Below are 22,251 nucleotides of genomic sequence, written 5' to 3'. Positions count from 1 at the left end.
GTAATTTTGAACCTGGAAAAGAAATATACATGTAATGTTCGGTCAAGTTTCCTCGCAAGAACCGTAGTCCGAAATCGGGCACAGCATCTATCCATTACACAGCCAAGGGAAAAGGAAAGTAAACTTTAGAGTTTGTGGCTATTTTTATTTTAAAAACAACAATACACTGTATGTATTACATCTATTAAAATGCTCACTTACCAAGTCTGTGACAATCCTTAGGACTTTAACATTAGCCTCCCTCAGAAAGAGCCGCTTAGAAATGAGGATACACTCCGCCCCCTCGCTGACCAGACTCAGTTGTGTAGACGGGGTAGAGATCAGAGACTCCAAACCCTATTAGATGTAATGTAGAAAATTATGACGACAGAAAAAATACATTTACCAATAGGAAACATGATTTTTCTTTCGTACCATGTCGGGGCTCTTTTTAATGATAAGCATACGGGTGTTTTAGATTTTGCAAAAATAAATTTCAAAATAGGGAAATTTCTGAAAGTTAAAATGATTGATATCCAACTGTTTCTTTTAAGTCTTAATCAAAACTTCGTAGATATAATAACGATTCATTTCTTTGACACTTGTTTGCATTTTTTTTTTCATTGGAGATTTACCGGTACTTATCGAAACAAAATGCTGTATTTAATTCTCCTCCATGGCACCTGATCCCGTCTCTGATGTTTTGGAGGTCCGCGTTTGCTCTGCCCCTATTTTGTATTGTTTTATGGACTTTGATATTGAATGCTGTTCGTTATCTCCATAACCTTCATTCTAATATCATAATTACATACAAATACTTGTCCCGTCTTTAATTCTGAAATCTGGGCGTAGGCCGTGATGAAGGGCTCGGAACATCTACTGCGTGGCACATAGTCCTAGAAACGAGAAAAGTAGAAAACAAATATATTTATATGTATGTGTGTTTGATGGTGTGTGTTAGGATGATTCTGTTTCTGAGGCTATGTACTAGTATGTACGTGTTTAGGAGAAGCACACAAACAAGTCAGTACCTCCTCGCAATCCAGGATTTCTTCCATGAGCCGTGGTTTGGAGGACATCGTTCTACGATCCGACTTTTGGGATTTTCTATGTGGATCTGAAAATCGTTCATTTTTTTCACTACTCATTGCAGACTTAATCCAAATATTGAAAATAAGAAAAGAAAAAATTCAAAGTGGCCAAATGTGTTTATTACCAGCAGAATGTCTTCTGAGTGTCATTTGACTTATCTCATCATCAACTGTGGTTGCCAGTTTCTCTGTGGTACTTTCTGAATTCTACAAAGAAAACTGAATGTTATATTCTATACGTACATGATTAATAATTCTCTGACCAGTTTCCAGAACTTCAGACGATAGGTTTGTCCTATCCACAGGCTGTTAGTTCGCTTTAATCCAACTGACAAAACAAAGACATGAAATAGTTTTATACCCCTTCTTTTTTCAGTCGAATTAAAGAAGACCAACCCTCTGATAAGAGAGATAATTTTCCAAGTAAAAGTTTCTAATACAGTGCAATCAGTGTGGAAGCTGCTTGCACGATAAGAGTACCAGGAAGAGCACGCAAGACAGAAGACGGGGAGAAGCAGCAGAAAGGTCTTCTTGCTGGAATTGGCACAGCCGAGATCTGTGCTGGAAGTCCGGATCCATCGAATAGTTGATTGGCCACCACTGCTGACCCACCAACTGGAGGATATCATGGTTTAGGGTTGACACATCCAGTAAAGAATGGAGACCATCTAATGACTATCGGAACCGACAGGGAGCACCTACGGCGGACTTGACAGATAGCGAAAGGCATGCATAAGAGTGACGAACTGACAGATAGCAGAAAGTCATTTCCTGCAAATGCATACTAGTACTGTTAATCTGGGAAACCTGTATCTGAAAGATTGGATAACAATCGACTGTGAAAGACCGAAAGAAAATTGAAGAACTCCCTTCGAAGACTTCCGAGAGGGGTGGAGGATGAGAGACTAGAAAAGTCAGATCTAAAGGTAACGACAATGAACAATCAAAGTCAGGAGAATGACGCATCTAATATCAGATAAAGGAAAGGCTGATAGATGTGCTTACGGTTAAGTCCGAGGTCTGAGGATATACCAATGCGACAACCCAAACACTGCGCAAAGAACCAACTGGTGAGATCAGCAAGATCCTAGCTTGGACACAACCCACAAAACCAGGAACCTCTTGATGTCTTGATGTAGGAGCTTGGTATTCAAATAAGTATGGACCAGCAAACACAAAGGAATGTTAAGGAAAAGAGGCTAACAATTACATGGCCAAAAGGAAATGATGAAGTATTGTGGAGTAGCTTCGATCAAAAAGGTCAGCACAATCCTTGAGTTAACAACGCAAGGGAATGAAGAGAAGAAGATAGAGATATTTACCATGGTGAATAACATTGGGAAAGAGCGGTTTGGGACAGAGAAAGAATTGTCAAGAAATGAGCACAAAGATCAGACCCTGAATAGGCGGAAGCGAAAGATAGAGAATTTCGACAAGAACTACGAGAGCTGAATAAACAGTTTAGAATAGCGAAGGACTGGTAGAAAAGGAAAAACACAGCTGAAGTATAGCCAACGCTTATGGATCTCTGCCCCATAAGTTGACTGAAGTGGCGATGGAGCTGTACCATATACCAGAGAATGTTCAGGGAATTGTCAACAGATACTTCGGAGGAATCAAGATGTAGTTCACTGTTGATGACTCGACCACATCCTGGCAAAGAGTAGAGAAAGGGATGGTCACAGGCTGTCTACTATCCTGTTTAAGGACTTTTGCGAGAAGCACTGACTTTTACAGTTGACGGTTTACTTGACATTTAAACCTGTATCATGTACGGAGGTACAGAATTGATAATAGATCAGAAAACCTTTCTAGTGGTCATAAGTATGGTGTAAGGGGCACTAACATGTGAAGGCCGAAAGTTGAGGGTATGGTGGTTGACGATTTCTTCAAGGGTAACTTATTTGTGCTTTGAAATAACTCGTTATGTTCGTTAAGCTAAATATTTATAGCGTAAAATAGCTTCCGTACATTGTCCTGTTGTAAAAGTAAGACATCGAATGTAAAAGTCAGCGCTCCTCGCAAAAGTCCTGTAACGGGTACATGAATAGTGACCTGGACTACAGAAAAAGAAACGAGGGCAAAGAATGGACTTTGGATAAGGTATTTATCAGCTACATATCAGAGACTTTATGGATGACCTCACAGCGACAACAACGACTCATATACAGGCAAGATGGGTCCTCTCAGCATTGGAAGATAGTGTTTCCTGAGTACGTAAGAAGTTCAAGCCGTAGAAATTTAGATGTCCCATAACGAGGAAGGGGCGTATCAACAGGCAAAGTCATGACGCAAATTCAAGGAGAGGATATCCCTGTCAATAGTAGGAGACCCATTTAAATGTTTGGGAAAGTAGTTAAATGAATCTCCCACAGATAAAGATAGCATCAAGAAGCTTCTTTCTCGGCTAGAAATGGTTGATGGACGCGGATTGCCTGGGAAATAAAAGGCATGGATCTACCAGCATGGTATCCTACCAAGACACATGTGGCTGTTCTTCATGTTTAAAATCGCAACTACTACTGTCGGAAATGAAGATAAGTTAGTATCTAGATTGATGGCTATAATTTCCACCACAATTTACATCGATTGGACTCTACAGCAACTCAACTAGATTACAGAGACCAGTTTCTTCTGTGGTCGAAGAATTCAAGGTAGCAAAATGTCGCTGCTTGGTTATGACGTAATGGGACTCAGAATTAAGATGACTAGGTCGCTGGAGCAGGAATCCAGACAAGGTCAGGATTGTTAAAGAATGGTCCAGTTTAGAATCTCGTTCCTGTTGAGGTCAGTGTTTAACACACTCCCAGCCCGTCTCTTGTAAACTTGCAACAACGGGGACTTAGGGAAGACCCAGACTGCAAGCTGTGTTACAACGCGCTTTGAAAAATTATTCAAAGTATGTAATTTTTTCAGAGTGCGTTGACACAAAGCTGTGTGGTATGAGAGGGATTGAAGCACATACTAGTAATCTATCAGGATGCCAAGAAGCGCTGACTTAGGGAAGTGTAGATGGTGATAGGACAAAACATACAAAATCCTGTGTGAGTTGGTTAATGTTATGGAGGTTGGGAGAAGGAAAAACCACCAGACTTGAAACAAAGACATTTACAATTTGTGAGAGAGTGGAAAACAACGACTGACACAAGAGCAACATGGTGGACATTAATGCTGGATAGAGAGAGTGGGAGCTTGGAGTGGATCTAGACAGAAAGTTAGTTTTCCATAAGATCGTGAAAGCCAATCAGCGACCAGACGCAGAATACATGTCCCAGCAGTCGAAAACGTTGATCGAAATATATCTGACCATGTAAAGGGAAGAAAATTGTTAAAGGCACAATAGAGAAAGAGCCTTAAATAGTAAATACTAGTATGCACACCTCATGACAGACTGAAAGAATAGGGGATGGAACATTTTGGTTTACCAATAGAGGTCCGTTGCAGAGTTCCAAGCACCACTGGCGTGGAAGCTGATTAGGAGTACCAGGAAGAGCACGCAAGACGCAAAAAGAAGACTGAAGCAACAGAGAGGTCATCCTGCTGGATGTGAAACCGCCGAGATGATCAGTGCTGGAAGTCAGGATCCATCGTGGATTGGCCACTGCTGCTTAACCACCGGCTGGAGGGTGTCATTGTTTAGAGTCGAAACCTCCGGTGAAGGTTTGAGACCATCTGACGATGATTGGAACTAGTAGTCGAGCACCAGGGCCGGAAATGACAGATAGCAATAGTCATGCATAAGAGTGCTAAACTGACAAAAACAGTAACAGAAATTCATCCTTTGCTAGTGCATATTTACTCAAGGTTTATCTTACAAGAATTCAATAATGACACGTTTTTCACCAGCATCTCTTTCTATTGTACCAATATAACAACCCGATCCGTTTAGGTACCAACACCCGGAATGGCACACTGCTCACCTACTCATCAACAACCCAATCCATTTACATGCCAATACTGCTCATAAGCTTCTTTCTTTCTATTGCACCCAGCATTAATTCAATCCGTAAATGAACCCATACTCGGGCTATTATCATGCTCACTTACTTCCTTCTTCTTTCTAAATTATTCAGTCGTAACGGACCGATCTTTTCAGTCCTATACACAACGACACCCAGGACGATACGCTGCCCACCAGCTAGTCTCTATCTATCGTAATGGATGGATCTATTTAGTCCTATGCGTACCGACACCCAGGACGATACGCTGCCCACCAGCTTGTCTCTATCTATCGTAACGGATCGATCTATTTAGTCCTATGCGTACCGACACCCGGGATGATATGCTGCCCATAAGTTTGTCTTCATCAAGTATAACAGAATGATCTTTCAGTCTTATACTGTACATACCGACAGATGGATTGATACACTGCTCATCAGCTTATCGTATCGGACGGATCTATTAATTCATTCCTACGCATCACTGCTGGTAAAGTGCGAATCGAGAAAATCTTGGTTTCGGACACTAGCTACTATTGGCACCTGTGAAATATCTGGTTTAGGCAATTTTTTTCAAAATTACAAAATAAAAATCAACTTTCTCAATGCAACTTGATTAAATATTTAAGCGACTGAATTGGTTTGATACCCAAAAGGCGCTCCATATCGAAACATTGCATAAAAATAGCTGTTTACCTCGTGTTTTTCACGTATTCGTGTTCGATTTAAAAATAAAGCAGAAGAAGATCAAATGGACAGGTTAGTACATTGATTTTTATTGATTATACGTTATTCAACATTTAACAATGTTTTTTTGATAAAAATATTTTACAAATCTGCTGATAAGTAGCAAAATTATTTTGAAGACGTTACTATTGGTTTCTGTAACACTTTAACACAGGCGACTATTTACTTGTGTAAATGCAACAACTGGTTTACGTCTATGAGACTCTTGGTTTATGTAACTAAAATGTGAAAAATATGAAATTTTGAATACCTGCATGATGAATGAACATAGATTTTGTGGTATATAGTAATTTTTAATCAGTATACCTATTTTCTTCTCTCTCTCTCTCTTTCTTTCTCTATCTTCTCAGTATTTTTAATGGTTTTCTTACTTTTAGATGGAGATAGACGGAATATTGGAGTCAAACGAAGAACCCGCACAACAACAAAATGCACCAATGCGAATCTATAAATGTGATAACTGTTGTTTTTCGTCAAAATGGCGATCAAGCTTTTTGAGGCATAAAAGGACCCACAATGGTAATATATTTGCTTGCAATATTTGCAGCAGCAAGTATCAAACTAATAGTGATTTGCGAGAACACAAAAGGCTAAAACATGAAGAAGGGCTCGTATGTAGTCATTGTTCAAAAAGGTTTTATTCTAGACAAGGTTTAAATCAGCACAATATGAGAGTATTGGGAAATTATAAATTTAAATGTGACATATGTGAAAAAACGTTTTATAATAAAACCCACTTTGACTGCCATATGAACACTCATAGAAATTATAAGCCCCACAAGTGTCCAAAATGCAAAAAGGCCTTCATATATAGATCATCGTACAATGACCACATTAAAACCTGTGGGACGAATGATGCCTACCAATGCCACATTTGCAACATGTCTTTTGGGAGCCAGCCAACGCTTAGAAACCACATGCAGGGAAAACATAGCGAAAACACACATGTATGCGAGGTTTGTGGGAAATGCTACAAATGGGCAGCAAGTTACTACAGGCATATAAAGAAACACTCGTGATCAAGCACATTTCTATTGTTGTTATTCACGAAATTACATTCTTCTACATTAATAAAAAGTAAAATTAAACATGGTCATTATTATTATTTTATTTGAACAATTTATATTATATCAGGAAGTTCAATTCCTGCCCTCGTATGTGGAAATATTTTTGTCTCGTCAATTCTGTATCTTTCAGCTCTGATCCCCCTTGTTCCTCTCGCAGGTTCATCCATAGAGCTAATTGTCCCTTTCTTTCTTTTAGGTTTCATTTTTTTCTCCCCTTGTAAATCAAAGATATGGTCACTAAAACAGAAATTACTCAGTAATTGTGTATGTAATCGTGGCATAGCATATTTACTTTAAACATGTTAAATATGAAATACAAAATGAAGTGTAAAAAAATTAAATTTCATAATTACTTCATCTCAATTATCTTCAGGCTTCGAAGGTGGTCTATTTTTGGGATTTTAACAGTCGTATTGATGAGGTTTTCACATTTTCCCAAGGAACGGACTGGATACACTCTTGATGAAGAAGTGTGCATATAAAATCCCCTGAAAAAAAATCAAATTAATTCTTATTGTACCTAATTATCTGAAGAAGGACGGCGTTCAAGTCGTGTCCTTACAGAGTACATATTAGACGTCTATCCTCATAATTTCACATAATCACCTATCAGTATTTAGTCTTGTGGCGTATAAATCGCAAGCGGTATATAGCGCATGCTTCACTTCATCAGCCCTTAAGACACCACTTCCTTTTGCATCCCAGTCTTGGAAAGCACCAAACAAGTTTTCGTTGTCAAGAGTTCCAAGGCTTCTAGCATTGTAGGATCCTCCAGTAAAAGCGTAAAGCTGTGAACGACGGTCAATATGCACTAAAAGGCCTTCAAATAGTACTACTGGTATGTCTTTAACGTGTTTTCCAGGTGGTGGAAAAACATCAAATCTCACATTGTTTAGTAACCATTTTCGTAAATTTTGTTCGTATTCATGTCGGACAAGACTTGAAAGGCCCCGTTCATCTTGTGCCTTGTACCAATTCCTCATTAAAGAACAAAAGTTTGCCTCGTTTTCAAATCCGATTTCCGGCATGGCATTTTCAACTTCTAAGCTAAACGTTTTGATGGCAAATCCAACATTTTGCTTATCAACCAAGTCCTCTACTAGTGCAAGATTTAAGTTTGACCCATTCAATTTTCCATTTTTTGCAGTTTCTATCCATGCTTTTCTTGAAATATTTGCTTTTGGCATGCCTGTACTGCATATCTTTGTTCTCATGTTTGTCAAAAGATGTTCAGGATCTAGGAACTCAAGCAAGTGTTGTGATTCAGAAGGTATATATTTTGGCTGGCAATACCAAAAATGTGGTTTCTGTGAACCACTGATCGTGCAACCATCCTGAAATGTTGCTTCATTCCGCCACTTCTGTAATTCACGAGGGTAAATACAAGCGGCTTGTACTGCATTCAAAAAGCGTTTGGGCAATTTTTTCTGCACAAAAGTTTTCACCATAGAGCGTAACGATTGCGGTTGAAATATCCTCCTTTTAATGTCAACAGTGGATCCATCACCAAACTTTTCCAAAAATCTGTTTACAATTTCACATTTCCTCATACTTGACAACGATTGCATGCCATTCTTCTTTAGCTTCTCGTTTATTGGTCTACAAAATGAAATTATTTCTTGCTTAGTCAGTTTGTTCAATGAAGCAGCTGTGGATATAATGTCGAGAAATTCTTCTTTTGAACAATGTCTCCGTTTTCCATCTTCGCAGAAACCCATCCACATTGCATGCTTGTCATAATCATCCAGAAGATTTACGGTTTCTTTGACATTTTGTGCTCTTTCTTTGTCTTCAGCAATTTCTCCGTTTTCTTTAGGATTTATTGATATTGTCTCTCTTTCTGAATTGAGAAGATCCCTCCAGTTTAATGGAGTTCTGGGTGTATTTTTCTCCTCCCCAAGATAGCCAATACAGAATTGATGAACTATGCCATTTTTTATACGGACGTCTTTACACTGAACATCGAATCTACTCTTCAAATCTTCATAACTTTGGATACTATCAATCTTAAATGAATCAATGATGTTTTTCACAATTTGGTGTTTTGGCATAGTACACGCTTCTGTCCAGACATCTTTTGAAAGCTGTAATAAGGTAAGAGGTTCATTTCTCTCTCCACGCAATGCTAATCGAGCAAACGCACCATCAAAACATTGTGCAACAATGTTGAGTCCCCTTTCTTTACAAGATTTTCTTACTTCCGTGAGTATATCTGAAGCTTGCTGACAAGTAAAACTGTAGCCAGTGAGACAATATGCTACTGGACATGAGTGTGGAATCTCTGGTTTATAATAACGGTCAAAGTCAGACAGCATGATTACTAGCACTTGTTTTGCAATATCTCTTGTCAGTGAATTTGCAGCCAATATACAATTTTGGTACTTCCGAAAGCTTGTTTCTATTTCCTCTGTCCATACCATCTCCATGTTGCCACAAAAAACATCGTTATCTTCGTTTCTTCCGTGAGATAAGTAAAGATCTTGCACGTTATTGATATGAACAGAAGTGTGTGAACAAGAATTTGCTGTTAATGATCCTACTTCACAAATGAAATTGCTTTTCGTTTCAATGTATTCAGCAATATCCGACTTCAGCTCTTTTAACTTTGGATGAAGCTTAGTTGGTCTTTTAGGACAAGCATCTCCATAAATATCCACTATAATATCCCACATCTTCTGCCAAAGGTGTTCTGAGAAAGTTGCCTCAATAACAGTTGTTACGTTTGGTAGCCAGCAAACCAGCAATGCTGATTTCACTTTCATAGCCTGCATTTCCAGCATCAATTGCAATACATATCTGGTAGGAATTCTGTAGTAAGGCCCAGCTGCAGATGAATAAGGACATTTTATTTCGATAGCTTTCTCTGCCTTGTCATTTCGTCGAAGACTGCCATCAGGACTGACAACACAAAATGGTTTACCATTTCTTTCAATAATGTGAGCGCCTTCTTCTTGGAAATGCAAATCTGGGTAAAAGGTTGGAAGAACTGAAGCTATCAAAGTTGCCATTCCATTGACTTCATTCTGTTCTCCGTGCGCCATTCTTTTCCTTGTTTCCTCATTTACAGGATCCTTTTCTTTGTTGCGGAATTTCTGATCAAAATGTTCCTGTTCCCGTTTTAATGATTCAAGACCTATTGCTGCATATGCTGTACTTCCAGTTATGGAAGCATTGCTGCGGATATCAAACCATTCAGGGGATCGCTGTTTGACATATTTGCATGAAATATGTAGTGGAATGTTGCAGCGCTGTACGAAGTCTTTATCCATGGCAACTAAGCACTTGTAATTAGGCTGATAATCCAAATCTACCTTGTTTGATATTGGATATGGAATTCCATTCAAAACTGAGCCAATACGCAATATATCGCTTGTTGTCTTGTTAATATCTGACATAGCAATTCTTATGTCACAAAGTGAAATCTGAATTTTACTTAGAACATACGCCACTTTTGACTCCTTCCAGTTTGGACCAGCTTCAGATTTTAGCTTTTCGACTGTGTATTCTTTTTTAGTCTTCAGCTCTTGGAGATCTCTTTGTCTTCTACTTAGTATTTTCACAAATTGAGCAAGCATTGCGGTGAATTGTTGTTTTTTTAATTTGGTTGTCTTCTTTATCAATTTCTAACTGTTCGTGTAGAGTTCTTGCATTGGTAAGTACATCTAGTTCTTCATGTAATCTTTCATTTCTCTCAATAAATGTGGGCTTTTTCTCAAATCCTAAGCAGTTCACATCCCCAAATTTGCCCCCTGGATTTAGTTTTTTTAAGTCCATACTCAGTTTAAAAGCAGTTAATTTGGATTCACTCTTCGATGCAATATGTTCTATAACTGGAATCATAATGCCAGGTGATTGACAACTTTCTTTAATTGTGTCGTTCTCTGTTTCTAGCATTTGTTTGCTTGGAACAATAAAGTTAATCTTTGAATCCTTTGTTTCAAACTGGCCTAGCTGAACACCTTCTTCAAACGTTTGACCTTTGTGCTTTAGTCCTGACATAAATCTCAAAAATTTATCTTTGAACAATTGCTTTCCTGTTCTCCAGAAGCGTTTCACATTGGAATCGTATCGCATTCCACAGGAATTGTGTGTTGCAAACCATGTAACGACGTTCATGAACAGTTTATAGGAAATGTTGTTTAGAGGAAGGGTTCTGTTTGCCATAATTCTGATAAGATTTGTCCATTCCTCTACTTCTTCATTTTCAACTATGTATTCAGCCACTTTGGGTAGATAACTAGACACATCTTTGATAAAATGCTTTGCTTTGTCGGTTAATTGTCCACAATCGATGATAACATTTGCTTCATCTTCTTTTCCGTTGTCTGATTTATCTTGGATCTTAGGATTTCCATTTGCTTCATTCTTTTCTTCATTCTCAGTTTCTAAAACCTTTTGTTTTTTTATTGGAGGGAGGTCCAAAGAATCTTCTATGTTGACTAATTTAATGTTTCTTTTCTTTTCATTTGGAATAATACTTCTACCAGCTTTAAATTCTATTTCGGGTGTTACTTTAAAATTTATATTTTGGAATGTTCTGTTTGGAAGAGTTCTTTTCTTGATGATTAATTGATCTTTTGTGTGATGATGGATGGAGTGATGAACTGTGTTTTCAAACGATGATCCTGTGAATTGACAGCGAAAACAACCAAATTCTGTCATCTGTAAAACAATTGTATCGTATGTACTATAGCTCTTGTACTGTATATATACAGCAGTAAAACGTCGCACCAGATGAAAAAAAACACAAGCCAGAAGTAGCATTTACAGGTGCCGAAAGTCGCATATACAGCAATAATATTCGCATCGTTATCAGAAAATTTAATATTGTATCAAAATGTGAGTCTTGTGAAACATGAAAGAAAGAAAAAAATCACTTACGATTAGAATATCATTTACAAAAATCAGTTTTAACATAATTAATGCAATATAATTTGTGTAAAACAAGAAAACTGCTTATATGGAAAAGTCAAGTAACAAACATTTATAAGGTGTAATTAAAGCAGTTACTGGTGTTTTTCGCGTATATATTCATGGAACAAGCAATAATACAGTAAAAAAACATTTCAAACATTAATAATTACCTCTTAATCAAATAAACTGCCATGCCGGAACGTCAAATTGATCTGTGTTGCCTCATTGATGTAAACCAATAGTAGCGAGTGACCGAAACCAAGATTTTCTCGATTCGCACTTTACCAGCAGTGCGCATATCGACACCCGTGTTGATACGCTGCTCATTATCTTGTCTCTATCTACCTTACCAGGCCATTATATTCAGTCCAATACGTACCGACACCCGGGCTGATACACTGCTCACCAACTTCCAGCTTGTCTTTATTTATCATTTCAGACCGATCTATTCAGTGCTATACTTACCGACACGCAGGTTGTTACTCTGCTCACCAGCTTCTCTATTCATCGTACCGTATCGATCAAATCAGTATTTCTTATTGGACCTTTCTTTTCAGTCCTATGGGTACCGAAAACTTGGATGATGGATGATGCGCAGATTACCAGTTTGTCTCTACCTATCGTATCAGTTCAATATGCAGCGACGATCGGGTAGATACACTGTTCACAAGTTTGTCTCTACAACTGTATCTATCGTATCATACTGTTCTATTAAGTCCTATACGTAACTGACACCCTGGATAATCCTCTGCTCACCAGCTTGTCTCTATCTATCGTACTAGACCAATCTTATTCAGTCCTATACGTACGTAACGACACCCTGGGTGATACGCTGCTTACCAGCTAGTCTCTATCAATATTACTAGACCAATCTTATTCCCTCCTGTACCTACCGACACCCGGGCTGATACGCTGCTCACCATCTTCTCTTTTTCTAGTACCTATTGTAACAGACCGTTATATTCAGTCCGACACGTACTGACACCCTGGGTGATACGCTGCTTACCAACTTGTCTATATCTATCGTACTAGACCAATCTTATTCAGTCCTATACGTACGTAACGACACCCTGGGTGATACGCTGCTTACCAGCTAGTCTCTATCTATATTACTAGACCAATCTTATTCCCTCCTGTACCTACCGACACCCGGGCTGATACGCTACTCACCATCTTCTCTTTTTCTAGTACCTATCGTAACAGACCGTTATATTCACTCCTACACGTACTGACACCCTGGGTGATACGCTGCTTACCAACTTGTCTATATCTATCGTATTAGACCAATCTTTTTCAGTCCTATACGTACCGACACGCGGGTTGATACGCTGCTCACCAGCTTGTCTCTATCTATCGTACCCGTCAATAACCCAATCCGAAATTTGTCTCTGGAACTGGGTTTGTTATCTGTTCCTACAAAAGTAACTAATGTAGTATTCTAGTTTTCCAGTTGTCCTTACCTTACAATGTTTTTATTTCCCTTTATACAATATGCCTCTTATACTCTTACTTGAACAAGAGTCCATTGCTTGTATCTTCTTCATAGTTGTATACAAGGGAAAGGCCTCTTCCACCTCGGGATCAAACATCTTTCTGATCCTGTCTGGCCGTGTCTCTGATTTTCGACTTTGGAATTCGCTCACAATTTTACATTTACCCTTGATTCCAAAAAGAAAGGATTTTCAAAAATAATAAGTTTCATCCTTTATTTGTGGTTTTTTTTTTGGTTTTTTTTTTCTACAATAAAAAGCAGTCATTGACGGTATGTTGTCTCTTACCGCTTTAATGACAATGATGTATTTACTTTCCAGACTGTCTCTGACAATGACATCATCAGGTCTGAAAATATCCATACTTTTTTTTATTACCTGGCAATTCAATATTATTTTTTAAACATTTTTAAATTTGGTATTATTACTTCTCATAAATAGATTGTTTAATAACAAAACCCTGACTAACTTGAAATATTGGTAGAAAAACTGGGTTGTGTTGTGCTGGAAAGCTTTTTCGCAAGGGAAATCTTTGAACAACATCAGTGATCTAAATGGATTTTGAATTTTAACATGTATTCAAAGGCAACAAATATTCTCAAACTTTTGATAAAATTTTCAAAATTCGTACTTGCAGAATTCTACGTTTTGTTCTTTTTGTTTTCGCAGTGGCTCCTTGATTATGACATCGAAATCCTTTAAAATACACATTTGATTCGAGTAAACAACAGTTTGGTTTCAGATGTATATAAAATGAATACAACATAATATTCAGTTAAAGAATTGGTGTCTTTTATACCTCTTTCAAAACGACTAGAAACTCACACGTTGTTTTACAAATGATGGAGGCTGTGCGGAGTCCCCCGTGTATCAAAGAAATCTCCTGAAATATACAAATGAACAGAGCATAAAAAGTTATACATGTACCAGTGATTAAATAAAATCACATCCTATACTTCCTTCAGAATTCGCAGATAAACGATTTTTAGTCAACGACTTTTACATATTTTTACTGGTCATTACCCGCATAGCGAAGTGGTTGAAGCGTCAACTCTCAAAAAGGCGAAGTAAGGATTTGATCCTTACGTCGCGGGTTCGAATCCCACTGTGGGACGTGGAGACTAGCTGGTTCCCCGGATGAGACCGTTTAAACCAAGATCTTGTTTCGCAGTGGGTGTTGGCACGAAAAAGATCCCTTCTTGCTCAATGGCCACGAGTACCGAGTATAACACAAAATTTGCAGCTCTCCATCGAAAAATGGAGGCGTCTCCATATAAGTGAAAAATTCTCGAGAGAAACGTTGAACAACAGACAAAGAAACAAACAAACAAATATATTTTTATTGAGAATATTTACCCCAAACGTGTCCCCACCGTTAAGTTCGTGAACTGTTCGGACGAATTTGTTTCCCGTTCGCGGGTCTTCGTCAAGGATGTTCACTATGGCTGTGCCTGTCAACATGATGTAAAACATGGACGGAGGGTGGCCCTGCTTCAAAATCACTCGGCGTGCCTCGTAACTGCAAATTTATTATTTAAGGAAATCATATGAATTACAGTTATGTGTTTATTTCTGATTCCATGTAAAATAAAAAAGACATACTGTATTGTTGTCTAATAAAGAAAACAGTTATGAAGTTTTTCACAGTGAGTTTTAGTTGCAATATTTAATCTATCACAATGACCTTTCTCAGTTAAATTGGCACTGTCCTTACGGCGATTTATGGTTCAGGTACATCTAATAGTTTCTGTTTGCTCCAAACTTAATCCTGGCCAATCATCCAGAAAACGTACATGTAAGTCTAATACAGCATCTTGATAGACCTGATCCCACCTCCGATGTTTTGGAGGTCTGTGTTTGCTCTGCTCCTGTTTTGTATTGGTTTATGGACTTTTGAATACTGTTCGTTATCTCCATGTGTTTCACCTCTTCCGCCAAGAAGTGGCTTTTCAATTTTGAGTGAAAATTTTCGAAGGAAGGTTAAACAAAATATGGATGAATGTCAGATCCAGCATTCGAAGCAATCTTCTAGATGTTCTGCCCTTGCAATTTTGGTCAACATAAGACTTTAAGTTAATGTAGATTGATCCTGTTCCAAAAACCTCATCCTGGTCACTCGTCATAAAAATGTATGCAAGTTCAGCAACCAGAGCACGTCTTGACGTCAATTTACAGCAATCCACGAGGCCCATGGGCCAAAACTCTCACCTGAGTAACTAATGGCCCTTTTGTTCTTTATTAGCAGATTTCTTTATTCTTATGTAAAAATTTTCCCACCTTTGGTACTGCATACAGCGGGCTAGTTGTATCTGTGTGTGTACGGGGTAGTCCTGAAAGGAGGCGTTGTCCCTCATCAGAGCCATTATCTGTCAAATAGAAAAAAAAAACATTACCACTGATTAAAGGCGCCGTCTTAGGTAATGGGCCGATTATAATGAGTCATTTCTTTAAAGTCTGGGCTCACCACTTGAATGTTCTGCAGAGTTCTTCGTTCTTTGGGTATGGAGAGTAGTTCTTTCAACTTGTCTCTTAGCTACAATTTATAGGATGAAAAAATGTTAGGCTTTTATTTTCGAGTCAGTCTTTGCAATGATTTTTAAATAAATTGTCCTTATAGCAGGTGTTGGGCTTGTAGCTTTTTATACTAGTACTTGTACTTACAGACCTGAAGTATCTATATTTAGTGATTAGTTACATTGTACTTTAGAAGGTTATTAAAGGTAATGTTCACAATTTGTTTTAACTAGATGTCTTCTATTTTCACGCAGTAGCGTTTCTAGAGAAGGTAGTGACAGTTTCGATAGCTCTTTGCACTGGTGTTTAATTACATTTAGTTGTTTAATAGCCATTCTCTGTTACCACTTAAACTTCGTTGCCACGCATGGTCAACGATTTTGATGAAACTTCACCCATGCTTAGTACTTGACACCAGAAACAAATATCAAACAAAATTTCGTTGCTATGTGTCTGGGTTGCTATGGCAACAGCCGGAAAAGTTTGAAAAATCTTTTAAGCCACTTTAAATCTTGACTGTGGCTTAATAAAAACTAGAAAAAGCAAACAAATCATTCTCACAAAAACATGACACCTTGATGTCACTTATACTGTAAAGAAACTGTTTAGAATATATCTCTAAGTAAGTGGTAACCAAGGGTACATTTAGAATACATTTAAAATGCTGAAATATGCTGAAAAACACTCCGTATTCACTAATGGTAGGTGTTGCATGCTCAAACTCAATCAACGACTTAAGAAAAACAGTGAAAATGTTTGACCTTAAGTATATACGTATATGCAATATTATTCTATAAATAACTTTTATGGTTGCCATGGTAACACAGTGTAACCATGCAAAATCAGTAACTAAGATTGGGTTAATGCTACTGTCTTGAGAAAAAACACGAAAATTCAAGACTGGCAAATATGCATCCTTAGGACCTTGCAACACCAAAACCATTAGAAAAATTGGGTATAATTGCTACTTTGCAGTGTTACCATGGAAACAAAGTACCAGTGCTTAAGAGTGAATTATTTTTCGCTGCATTAAGAATTAAATTGCCATTTAATCAAGAAACAAATGAAAGGACTCAGCTTGAATAGTACTTATCTGTAAGAACTGAGTTGAAAATCATATATTGATAAAATTTGATGAATAAAACAACACTGTTGCTATGGTTACCAAGAAGGGACAATGTTCGATGTTGTGAACTTTTTATCAATATTAAACCCTGTGTGCCAACTTCTTGCATCCACTTAAAGATTGGATGATAGTCAAAATTAAAAGTCAAGTTACCTGTTAATAAATATCAATCATAAAAGTTTTGGGAATCTACATTTAAGGGTATGTATCCAAGGAAAGAAAATATTTTTCAGGTTTTTAAGCATATATTTTCTGCTTATTTCCATAGCAACGCTCTATTTAAAGAATCTAATCTGAATTTTTTCAAATGGGATAACTTGGACCACACCAACATCTTATAAAATTTATCATTAGTTATGAGGAAATGTGCTTTTTTTAAAAGATAGGATCAGGTTTAAACATACAGAGTGTTACTTTGAAGGCTCTCTGTGGTATAAAAACCTTGGCAACCATTGCCAACCAAAATGAAAAATCATATTTTGTTCTTGGTATATGTTTCAAGGCTCTTTTTTCTATTATTTGGTCACATTTCATCCTATAATTGGTTTTTTTTATTTTACATGCATGACTTTATAAAATTCAATGAATATTTTTTTACTTTTGAATACTTTGTTACCATAGTAACGTATGTAATAGTTGATTTACCAAACATTTTTATCATGCATTTGAGACATCTGACCTTCAACTTTTGGAAACAGTCATTGCCAATTGTTTGCTTTGCAGCAAATGTTAACTATGGGGCTCTAAACATGTTAGAAAATGCCATTTTTCGAACTATTAAGACATGTTGCCATGGTAACTATAAAACATAGCAACCAATTTTTGCCTGATTTCAGTTTAGGGTATCAATGACTGCTATCATAGAAAGTTTGGAGAAATTCTGAGACTATGCGTGCCACAGCTCCTATATAAAATTTCAAATCATTACAGAGAATGGCTCTTAATATCTAATCTATTTAAACCTGTAGATGACTTTTAAAGTGTTTAATTCAATTAGTCGTTTAACTTTTATGTAAAACTGTTATAAATTACAGTATATTATGTCACCCACTGGTTCAAATTTGCCGTACGTGTTGGGATTGAAGGCTAGGACTTGGTTCATATCATCCCGTAAATGTATGTACATCTCCATGAATGACCATTCACTGGTGTTGGGTTTTAGAGTGTATCTGCAAAAGTATTTTTACAAGATTTTTTTTATTGCTGTTAAGGAGGCTGGGGGTCAACAAATTAACCACCAGATTTAACTTAATTTTTTAGATATGATATCTTAAGCTGTCAACTATCATTTGGCAAAGAAAAATTTCATACATTCTATTTTTTAAATTTGATCATTTTTGTATAATCTTTACATGGAGCTCTTCTTTTAAAGGAGGTCAAAATAGTCTGAAAAATGGCCACAACCCCAGCCCCTTTAAACAAGTTTCATTATTCTATACAGCATACAGAAATATACCTCTGCGACCATTAAATTGATGTTTTCTCAGTCATACAAAGTAAAAGTCGTGACAGATTTGACAATGACATATCGAGAATAGCAGTTGTTCAAAATTTACATTATGAATAAAAGGTGGATGGGGTGGAGTTAGTACTCACCTCTTTAACCAAATCCAAATCCCGGATACAATTAGAACACTCCTGGCGATTCTTCTGAACTTGACAATGGCCTACAATGTGTATCATCATAAAATTATGAACACCAGTTACCCATATGTTGTGAGAAATATTGAAATGATACAACAAAGTGCAGGGTAAATAGAATATAAAATATACGTAGAAAGAAAAAAAAATTAAAAAGTGCAAATGAAAATACATGTATTGTGCAATCGAGGCAGTTGCACTAGAGGTGTATGTATAAAATTTTAACCTTCTCCGGTACGTAGTTCTGCAAATAAAGAAATCTGATATAAAATCTTTTAGAATATTTAGTTTTCAGGAAAAATAAAATTTTGCTTTTTATCTTTATCTTACAACAAAGATAAGACATAAGAGCATGAGAACTAACCGGTTCCCGCGGAGAGAGGTCCTCCTGGGGTGAGGGCAGGGGAGGGAACAGTAGACCTTTGGTAGACATTCTCCTCCTCCTCTGCAGACGACCAAGTCCTCGACTCAACATCCGGAGATGCTGCTCCCCAGTCACTGACGTCACAGAACTCCGGCGAAGGTCGTTACCGATGGAAATTACGGAGCTCCGACGTCGAACCGGTGAAACACGGCCGGAGCTCCGGATACTGGTTGTACCTGAGTTAATGGATGATTGTTGTTTGGGAATCTTTTGTGATTCCAAAGGTCTAAGTGAGAATTCTTTTAGCAGAAGTTTGTACTGTGACTCTGCTTCTGACCTGGCCAAGGAAGTACCAAGTCTGACGACAAAATCCGGGGTGTCCCGATCATCGCTTTTGCTATCCGAAAGATTCTCACCCGGATCCAGAAGATGTGGTACATCCAGACTCTGAATCGGAGTGGACGTCAGCAGACGATCCTCTTCTATCGAGTTATCCATAATATGAAGAAATTTTTGCTTCTAGCATAAACAGACTAGAACTCCACAGAAAAACAAGCTTTCTGATACATATATTTCTTTGATTTGAGGCGTAATTACGGATAGAAGATAAGGACTTTCTCGTTTTGATAAGTAAACATTGGGGTATTCTGTGGAGAGGTTAGGCATTATACAAACCATGGAACAGATTTATTGGTCATTTATAAGAAGAATGGTCGAGTTACTCGGGAGAGTGACGATATTGTTCAATCTTTATCTTTAAGAAATAACAGATTCCCTTCTGAATAGTTCGATTCATCAAATAGAAACGTTTATCAATGAATATCGTGTTTAATCTCTCTTTTTATCGGACTTAAATTGAATTTGGCAGAGTGGTGGCATAGTAAACGAAAAATGTATTGACACTTTCGTAATCTATCTAACTGTCGCTTTCATTCCGTTTAAAGTTTTCAAAGAGCGTTCTCGATTGTTTTTGGTATGTTTTTTCCTGTCTTATTCCTTTCCTCTTGTTTGACAGGATGGCCACTTCCCGTGAGAAAAATCAATACAAAAGACGTAAAATTCAAACATTACCGCGGTTTGCATACATGTATATATAAGCCATAATTAATGCATAGATACTCTTTGGTCAAAAACGTACCAGAAATACTATCCATCAAAAAAAAAAGTTTTTGGTTCTTTTTTTAAAGGCCACACAAAACAGATTTTCTGTTTTGACTTAAGTTGCTCGCAGAGATGTTTCAAGCATGACGTTGCGCAAGGAGTTCACTAACTAGTACATGTATGTATATGCGTTACAACAAAATATTATGCAATTATATTGCTGGTTTTTGAAATTTCACACCTGAGAAATACAAAATTCACCGTGCTTGAAGGACGAGGTGAATATTATGCTTCGAGGGTGGCTTAATCATCGTATTGACCGAAAACACCCCAACAATGATTGTTTTATATTATATGATTCAATGATTAAATGACAAAAACTCATGACAATTAAGTTTTTGTATATTTGAAGAGTGTGGAATTTTACATATTTTTGTCTCAGCCTTCCCATGACCTTGACCTCATTATGAATATAACTTTTCCAGATTCTTTTTATCAAACTTCATACATTTTTCCTTTCACTAAAAAAACAGTTTACACACCTTTATGCTACAGTCAAAAACACAGCAAGGCGTCCTTGTTCTTTCAAAGTCGTTGACTTCTAATGCTTCAAACCTTCGATTTTTCATACCAATTTAACACAAATCCGCGTTTTTCAGGCACCGGCACTTGTTTCGGAACTAATTTTTTAACCCATAATATAATAATAAGTACCTGTGTCATGATTATACTATGGGTTTAAAAATTATTTCCGAAACAAGTGCTTGTGTTTCCAAGGGGTCGACGTCTGCGTTTTCCAGTGGGGGTCCAAGGACCCTTTTTACTTGATTTAGTATTTGAATTTAATAACCTTGCAAATTCCTGGGGGGTCCGGACCCCCCCCCCCCCCCCTCTAGATCCGCGCATGCATGACTGTAGTTTTTTTTTAAGAATTAAGAGAACTGATTCACATAATTTGGTGAAATTGTAGTTAATAAAACATTCTCGTCTCGTAGATTTCAAATTAAAATTCAAGGTGCGATTAATTGGACACTGATATTTTTATTTGAAAACGCATTCAAAATGACTCCCATCGTCTCAAGCCACGGTCCGGAGTTCGCATATAGCTCACATCGTCTCAAGCCACGGTCTGGAGTCCGCATTTAGCTCTCTCCAGAATGGGAGAGGATCGTACATTTTGACCGTGGTTTGCGACGATGAATGATACCATGATTACAAAATCACACTACTATCATTCCAATAACAGCGTATAACTTTGCTTGATCGAGCGTGGAAAAGTTTTACATGTTGATTACCATATATTTACATTTCCAATGTCTTTGTCCGAGATAAAATTACCAATTGTAAATGTAATTGATTTCCTCATGAATGTTTTGGCGCGGTTCCAAAAAAAACCACGTGCAGGGCGGGACAACACCTAGAGAGAAGCAGGCTTGGAGCCCGTGGATTGGCGGAATCAAAGCATGTAAATATAAGGAATAACTGTCAGATTTTTCGAATTCATGAAGATGATCAATGGATTGGCTTGTGTGATAATTTTATGCATAAACGCCTTCGGCGTTTATGCAAATTATCACACGAGCCAATCCATTGATCACTTCATGAATTCGAAAAATAAGACAGTTATTCCTTAAATATTACTCATCGATTGGATGTATGATTTCAATGAAAGCAATACTACAGTGGCTGATCCAGAAGTTCATGTGGGGGGTGGGTTGAGGCCCAAAGGACTGAAGGGGGGCATGGGAGGGGGTGTCCCCCTCCCATAGGTGGGGGTTCGGGGGACCTCCCCCGAGAAAATTTTGTTTTAAATGGTTCTAAATGGTGCATTTTCCAGCATTTTGGGAGTAGTTTTTGTAGCTTTTTTAAATACTGATCATCACAATTTTTTAATAAAATGTTTTCAATTTAATTTAACTTTAGCACAAGACTTTAGACTTTGCTTAAAAAAATTGTTAAATCTGCCAATTTTAGGAATGCAAGCAGTTGACTTCAAGTTGTCTTTACTTTAAATGCACCTACAATCAATTTAGTCCTATGTCAAGCTGACTTCCAAGATACAACTATGTGCAAAATTTTTAAACATTAAAAAAAATAAAAATTGAATTATTTTCAGAATCCCTAACTAGTGCTTTTCAACTTACTTGAGTATATACTGTTAATATGATTTGGAATATAAACACACGTGTTCAATTAATGAAATTTCAAACTGAAGAAAAAATTACATAAACTGGAGAATCTGTCAGAACTAGAGGGGTTTGCTAAGCCAACCTGGTTTT

At 37.4% G+C, this 22,251-nt stretch overlaps 1 protein-coding gene across 1 annotated transcript; it reads right to left on the bottom strand.

Annotated features, from left to right (window-relative positions):
- Window positions 1-201: 201 nt before the first annotated feature.
- LOC134242848 (uncharacterized) lies at window positions 202-20,002 on the bottom strand (the record flags this gene model as incomplete). The annotated part of the gene is made up of 16 exons (XM_062724993.1): window positions 18,872-20,002; window positions 18,463-18,533; window positions 17,918-18,035; window positions 15,691-15,759; window positions 15,504-15,592; window positions 14,583-14,745; window positions 14,026-14,109; window positions 13,858-13,922; window positions 13,696-13,776; window positions 13,515-13,575; window positions 13,247-13,394; window positions 13,046-13,149; window positions 1,196-1,277; window positions 1,011-1,096; window positions 792-875; window positions 202-336 (listed from the first exon to the last, which is right to left on the bottom strand). Coding segments are annotated over exons 1-16 (1,938 nt in total), but the record flags the coding sequence as incomplete, so codon positions are not given.
- Between the last annotated feature and the right edge of the window lie 2,249 nt (window positions 20,003-22,251).

Source organism: Saccostrea cucullata, unplaced genomic scaffold (assembly GCF_032062105.1).
Source record: "Saccostrea cucullata isolate Sc308-1 unplaced genomic scaffold, CSIRO_AGI_Scuc_v1 ctg304, whole genome shotgun sequence".
NCBI classification, from domain to species: domain Eukaryota; kingdom Metazoa; phylum Mollusca; class Bivalvia; order Ostreida; family Ostreidae; genus Saccostrea; species Saccostrea cuccullata.
The sequence above is the reverse complement of the archived record's forward strand: the minus strand, read 5'-3'. Positions and strand labels throughout refer to the sequence as shown.